Consider the following 7,485-nt stretch of genomic DNA (forward strand, 5'->3'; position numbering starts at 1 on the left):
TTGCCATTTTCATTATCTACTACCCACATACAAGGATTAAATTCACCAGTAATGCTTTTGAGTTTCCTGAAGAGATCACATACTTGAGTGTGATCTTGCTAATGATCTATCTCATCACTGTTACCATTAATGAAATATGATATGTCCTCCCATTGCCTTTCCTTGCATAGTTTCTTGTATCTGTCTTGATTCTGCATGGTATGGATACCATTTTTCTTCAGATTGCTTCACTATTCAATTAGTTGTAGTGTGCACTGTGATATCCAAGGATGTGTTGCACTTTGTGGTTGTTCTGATGTCAGAAGTGATGAGGATATGATCTCCAACACTTGGTCCCATAATTGTGATTCTGGTGTATCTTTATCAGGACTGATGTTATGGAGTTCTGGTCTTACAAGCTCACCAGATTCCTGAAGAGCTTCCCTCTTCGTAAGTTTCTAGCTGTCTTTCTCTGCTCTTCTTGATGGATTTCAGCTTCATCTGCATTTACATGGACAACATATTATGACCTCTTCCACAATAGCTCAAGGAAAGATCTTACAGTCCATGACTGAAGTCTATCAATGTCTTCACACTAGCATGAAGTCAATTTGGTTCCTAAATCTATCCCAAGATGGTATCCAATTGTACAGTCATCTTGGGTGATGTTGAAACACAGTGTTACAGTCAGTCATTACTCACATGGAAATTTAGCAATTACCTACCTTGGTCACTTCTCTCACCTAGATCATAAGGTCCAACCACAGACTGTAAGTGTGTATCTTTGGTATCTCCAATTTTAGCATTAAATTACTGCCTGTACTAGTTGTTTGTAGAACTCCTTTCTCCCCTGATCCTATGCTGCAGCAGTAGGGGCATAGATCTGGATGATGTTGAGTTTGCATGGAGAAGCATTCAGTTTGATGGAGATGATCCTGTCATTAATGGGTTCATAACACAGCACAAAGTTGTTCAGGTAGCTAGGAACAACTATTGCAACACCATTTCTACTTTAGTTGTTACTCCATGAAAAATAAACAGTGTTCCTTCCTTGGGTTATTAAATAGCCACTTCCTCTCCAGTAAGTCTCACTGAGCTAGAGAGTACCAAGTAGTTTGCACTAACTTCTCTGTCTACTACAGCAAGTTTTCCCATCTGAAGTTGCCTATGCACATTCTATGTTGTGATTTTTCTTAAAATGCACAGAGATAATTTGCAAGCACTGTGCACTGTGGTATTACTCTAAGGACGTCTTTCAATCCTGCCCCCACCCCCACCCACCCAGAGATCTGATTGGAGAACTTGAAGCTCCAAATAATTTAGGAATGAACAAAGCCATTGGATTCTCATGGGAAAATTTTGGTGTGGTTTCCCATTACCTACCACTAACCTTCAAATCCTGTCTTCTCACTGACTCAATTTCCCACTGGGGTTGGTTACCTAACCTCCCACTGAGTTACTTGGCTTAACAGTGGCATCACATGTGGGTAGGAAGTTGGAGAATTGAGGTGACAGAGGCTAAAAGAACTCTCTTGCTGGGTTCTTGTAATCACATATCACCCCTATTTTTTCTTGCCAGAGTGTCAAGCTGTTCACAGAGACTAATTTGAAATTGACAGCTAAATACAGTATTGTGATAGATGAAGGTGCATTATCGTTCTTCTGTAGAATATATTTTCCTGTATCACTGAGCATGAAATATGTAATAGAAATCAGCTGGTTATTATCATATCTTTCTTACTACTTTTCTTGCAGAAGGGTATGACAGCAACATATTTCAAACTGTGTAGAAATATTCCTTGGGATCATGATGTATTGCATGTGTGATTAAATACATTGCTCATAAGTGAAAAACAGGTTTTGTAATTTACTAGAGATATTAACTCTGTGAGAAATTTTTATTTTGATGGAGTTAATTACATTCTCAATTTGTTTAGCAGAGCATGGAATAATTGTGATTTACCTGTATATATAAGGCATTGCTTTTTGTATTATTATTATTATTATTATTATTATTATTATTATTATTATTATTATTTTAATTTTTATTCCTTGACCTGTCTATATTGATGATATAAGCTACTTCAAGAAAGTGATTATTAAATACATTGCCTTCCAGGCTGATATCCTTCACTATTTGGCTGTTTTGTTTAATAACAGAATACTCAAATTCCTTAACTGATTTCCAAGTTTCTCTTTTAACTATTGCTCATAAAGATCTAATTTTACTATCTGAAATATTGATTTAAAACATTAAACAAGAGTTATTTTTTGATGGTTTAAGCACTTTCCTTAAGAGAGCACAGTATTTATTGTTATATACAAAGGGCATTCAAAAAGTTTTGCACAGTTGCCTCAATTTTTTTTTTATTTTTTGCAGGAGGAGAATGAATTTTTTTGTGAACATACTTGGAACTTATAGCTATACATTAAGCCTACTCAATGTAGCTTCCATCAGCTGTGACACATCTGGCCCAACGTTATTTCCATGATGTAAATGAACTTCGGTGAAATTCTGGGGATTGACTTTTACACCACCACTTAACACAGCAAATAAGGTCTTTCTCACTATCAAATGTTTTACTGCACAGGTGGGCCTTCAGACGACCAAAGAGATAAAAATTAGATGGACCCAAACCTGGACTGTAGGGAGGATGAGGAACAATTTTCCAACCCATCTTCCTGATTTTCTCCTGCATCATATGGGCACCCATCTGCACAGATTTTTCTGTAACCTAGTGACTGTACCAGTGATACCACACTACCCAATGACAAAGAAGTCATTTCAGTAAGGTGTTGTGTCATCTCACATCTGTCATTTTGGATGATTTGATCAATGGTCTCTTTATTCACATCACTGACAGCTTTTGATGATCTACCACATCGTGGATTGTACAGTAGAGAGAAATCACCTTCTTTAAACCTCTGCAACCATTGCTGGATACTGCTGTGATCCACTGTTTCCTCCCCATAAACAGGGAGCAACTTCCTGTGAATTGATGTGGCAGATTCATCGCTGCTCTTGAGGAGGAACTCCATCACCGACCATTGTCACAATCTGACATTGACTTCATGGTCCATTATGACTCATCTGTAAATAAAAGAAGATACTTTTATATACCAACTTATAGCTAAATGTTCCAAGTATGTTGACAAAAAATTTCATTCTCTTCCTGCAAAATTAAAAAAATATTAGAGACGACTGTAAAAGACCTTTTGAACACCCTTTGTAATTTGAGCCCCTTTGTAATTTGAGCCCCTTTGTAATCCAGTGATATTTTATGTCTTAAGAGTTCTATACTTTGCTGATTTCTTGTAAAAATGGCTACTACAGATTATTAAATTTGGACTTGATTTGTCAGATTACACACATCCCTTTAGTCAGCTTCCAGAAAGGCTGCCCTGAAATTTGTTTTCTCTCATTAATTACTATAAGTAAACAGAGGTTATTTTGTACTCAATTCACTCATTTTTACAGGCTCCAACAAGTATGAAATCAGTTCTTGCCTCTGGCTGGCTGCTAACAGTTGCATTCGGAAACCTGATTGTAATTATAGTTGCGGAGGCAAAATTCTTCAGCAGTCAGGTAATTAAACATTATGCTTACTGTACCAACTTCCTCTACTTGAAATAACTTCTCTCTTTTCCTTATTATGACAGTAAATTCGACAGATCTTTACCACTGGGGATAAGTAGGCTGATAACTGTGAGCCAAATCTAACATGTTGCTTGATTTAATTAGTGCATGTCATTAGTTATTACTGAAAAGCTGGCATACTTTAGCTAACACTTAACATCTTTTTCAGACACATAAAGCCACCCATAGTTCTGCAGGCTTCGAACATTGTAAATGAGAATGTTGTACTTATTGCAGAAAACAGTGTGTGTCTTACCAAGCTGGCTAGAAAAGTCTGTAACAGGGAATTTTCGTTTTGTGTTGAAATGGTACTGTACAAAATCATGTAAAATCAATTTTCACAGTGATTTTCACCACCACCACCACCACCAACAACAACAACAACAACAACAACAACAACAACAACAACAACAACCGACCAGTGTGGCCGAGCAGTTCTAGTCACTTCAGTCTGGAACCGCGCGACTGCTACGGTCGCAGGTTCAAATCCTGCCTCGGGCATGGACGTGTGTAATGTTCGTAGTTTAGTTAGGTTTAAGTAGTTCTAAGTTCTAGGGGACTGATGACCTCAGATGATAAGTCCCATAGTGCTCAGAGCCATTTGAACAACAACAACAAAAGCATGACCAGCAGCAGCAGCAACAACAACAACAACAACAACAACATTCCATCCTGGAGTTTCCATTGTAGAATGTTGAAATAAACATTCTTGTTTATATTCACAATAACCTGAATTAATGGAACAAATGGTACAAAAAACACCCTCAAAACTGGCTGTCATTGACAAGGCATCACACTCATCTTTGGTCCCTGTCATTTAGGACCTTTATATAATCATTGTCCTAACATCATGTTGCATGGCTGCAAGTGGTACATCGATCTATGTAGACACATTAGATGGTCTGTGTTGATGTACCTACAAATTGAGCAACTTCATTCACAGTGGTCATGGTCACATCCAAACACAATTCTGTCACATGACCACTTCAATTTATCTTGTTGCACTGATTCTATACAATTAATTTGTACATATACACTGCTTCACTGTCTCAACGTACTTCTATGGTGAATGATCACAGAATCAGCCAGTACCATTTCTACATTATGTACAACAGTGTAAACCAACCAGTGTGCTCTTTTAAGGTGTGACTAATATTTTGGCCAATATATCTGTTTTGTTCATATGTATGATGAGTTTGTTTTTCTCTCTTTTAGGCTCACGAGTTCTTTTTATTTGCTGGACTGATGATAGCAGATATGGCAATATTTGCATTGATGGCAATGAGGTACAAGTATGTTGAAACTCTCAGTCAAAATGACGACATGCAGATGATATCAACTCAAGAGGGAGAGAAGCAGGGCATTGATAATCAAGTTTTTAAAAATGATGACTAATATAATTATTTTATCTGTGATAAAGTGGAAGAATTTGTACATAATGACATGTAAGATCAGTATTTTTAAAACTGTATTTTAGACCTCAGAAATATTTATTTTGTAAATATTGAACAAATGAAATACATGGCTGTGAACTATACCGGAAATAATTTTGATTAAAATGTCATATTTCTTATTGTTAGCTTTGCTCCATTTGCACCACATAGTTGACAAATGATAGCAATTTTAAGAAAAAGAAAAATATTCTGGAGTAAGGCTACACTGCAACTAAATGAAAATGTGTGTTTTAAACAAACTGATCATCTCTTGACAACTTCAGTCTCTAATTACATTGAACTGTAACTTACCTTCCTTTTCCTTTTTAAGCAAATGATCAATTTATCCCAAAAAATGTTTTTATTTCTCTATGATGTGGTACAAGACCAACTAATCATTACACTTCCTATAGAAATGGCTGCAATTGGCAAAGTTGATTATAAGTTGTACTTCACACATGTTCTCTACAAAGCAATATTTTCAGGTAAAGTAATGTTGTTTTTCAAGGTTGGTCTGGTGTGCAGCAGGTTACGTAAAACAAAAAATTTGTTAATTTGAATACTGTGTTAGTATTCTCTGGTATAATAGTGCAGTAAAATACAGCCAACTTCCAATATGGTTGGAAGTAAAACTGCATATATTATGTGTGGAAATTGCAATTCCATGAGACCTACATGGCAGTTATGGCAACGTAAATAGTTTGCTTATAATATATAGCCATGTAAAACAACAGAATTTTGATTCCACTGCTGATTTGTTATTCTACATGTTGTTTTGTCATATTCACAATTGTGAAATCGCTGAACGTGTGAAACAGTGTTTATGAAAGCAAGCACTGCAACCCAACTGGTGGTTAATCAAATACCTCAGTGTAGTGTCTAGCGAAGAAACTTCAGGGAAGATTTGAAAATGTAATTGATTAAAGGAGAAAATATAACAATGTAGCAGGCAAATGGAATGCAGATGTCTAAAACTGCAGATGTCTGAAAAATGGCAGAAGGTGTAAAGTAGTGAAGCAAGAACACTTAAAAGAAAAGTGGAAAATTGTAAAAGCATGCTCCCCACCACTTCAAATTCCAGGTTGGTGACATGTGGATTTTTGTCCCTCCTCCCAAATTCACTTGGAGATGTACATGATCTACTGCCAGAGCCAGAGATAAAAATTATGCTGTACATCAGCAAATAAGTGATCAGTATTTTGGTTGTCAGCAATTTTTGTGTATAATTGAACTACACTGTTACTGTTACATCCTTGAATCTACCACCTGTCAGACAATCTTAAAAGTCTTACAACTCCTCTTACGTCCTATCTTATCACAAGTTTTAATGAAAGAATAGAGGAGCTTTTGAACTGAAATGGTTTCTCTCTTACACAAGGGTGGACCCAAAAGAAACTGGATTGTTGTCATAAAAAAATTATTGATGAACCATTTTACAAAATTACTTAAGTCACCTTCAAAATACTCTCCATTACATGTGATGCACCTGTCAAGTCTCTTTTCCCACTGTTGGAAGCATGTTAGGAACTCTTCAAGTTTAATATTGTCCAGTGCCCTTTGTGAAGCTGTTTTTACCACCTCCACATCATCATAACGCTCCCCTTTTAGCATTTTTTTTTCATTCGTGGAAATAGGAAAAAGTTTCATGGGGCTAGGTCCAGTGAATACAGAGCGTGGGAAATGACAGAACACCTCTAAGATGCCAAACAGTGGGTCACTTGTAAGGCCGTGTGTGCTGGAGTGCTGTTGTTATGCAGAAACCAGTCACCTGATCGCCAAAGTTCCAGGCGTTTCCTCCTCATATCCTCTTGCAGCTGCCTTAAAACATCCAAGTACAAATGCTGGTTAACAGTCTGGCCAGGGATATGAATTCCCAATGCACAATTCCACGAACATCAAAAAAGACAATGATCGTCGTATTCACATTTGACCTCACTTGCCTTTCTTTTTTTTTTTGGTCTGGGAGAGTTGGGAGTCCTCCACAGGCTTGACGCTTGCTTGGTTTCTGGATCATACCCATAACGCCAACTCTCTTCTCCTGTAATGACTTTTCTCAAAAAGTTTGGATCACGTGCAATTTCTGTTTTCAAGTCCTGACACACATTCATGTGGATGGTTTTTTGCTCCTGTGTGAGAAGGCTTGGAATAAATTTAGCAGCAACACATCTCATGTGCAAATCCTCACTCAAAATCCACTGGCACAAGCTCCAACTGATTCCTGTTTCTGCTGAAATTTGGTCGATTGTTTGGTGATGATCCTTGCTGATCTTTTGGCAGACCTTTTCAATGTTCTCCTCATTTTGTGATGTTGAAGGGCATCCAGAACACGCTAGGTCTTCAACACACATCTCACCATGTTTAAAGTACCCAAACCACTCGAAAACCTGTATGTGGCTCATAGCGTGCTCCTGGAAAGCTTCCTGAAGCATTTGGTGT

General features: G+C 37.2%; 1 protein-coding gene across 1 annotated transcript in view; it reads left to right on the forward strand.

Moving 5' to 3' along the window:
* Positions 1–5,153, forward strand: part of LOC126365904 (solute carrier family 15 member 1-like) — a 376,844-nt gene extending 371,691 nt beyond the window's left edge. Inside the window, 2 exon segments of the mRNA XM_050008624.1 lie at positions 3,458–3,565; positions 4,832–5,153. Of these exon segments, the coding sequence (XP_049864581.1) occupies positions 3,458–3,565; positions 4,832–5,011 (288 nt within the window). The 3' untranslated portion in view covers positions 5,012–5,153.
* Positions 5,154–7,485: the final 2,332 nt, after the last annotated feature.

Source organism: Schistocerca gregaria, chromosome 4 (genome assembly GCF_023897955.1).
Source record: "Schistocerca gregaria isolate iqSchGreg1 chromosome 4, iqSchGreg1.2, whole genome shotgun sequence".
NCBI lineage: Eukaryota > Metazoa > Arthropoda > Insecta > Orthoptera > Acrididae > Schistocerca > Schistocerca gregaria.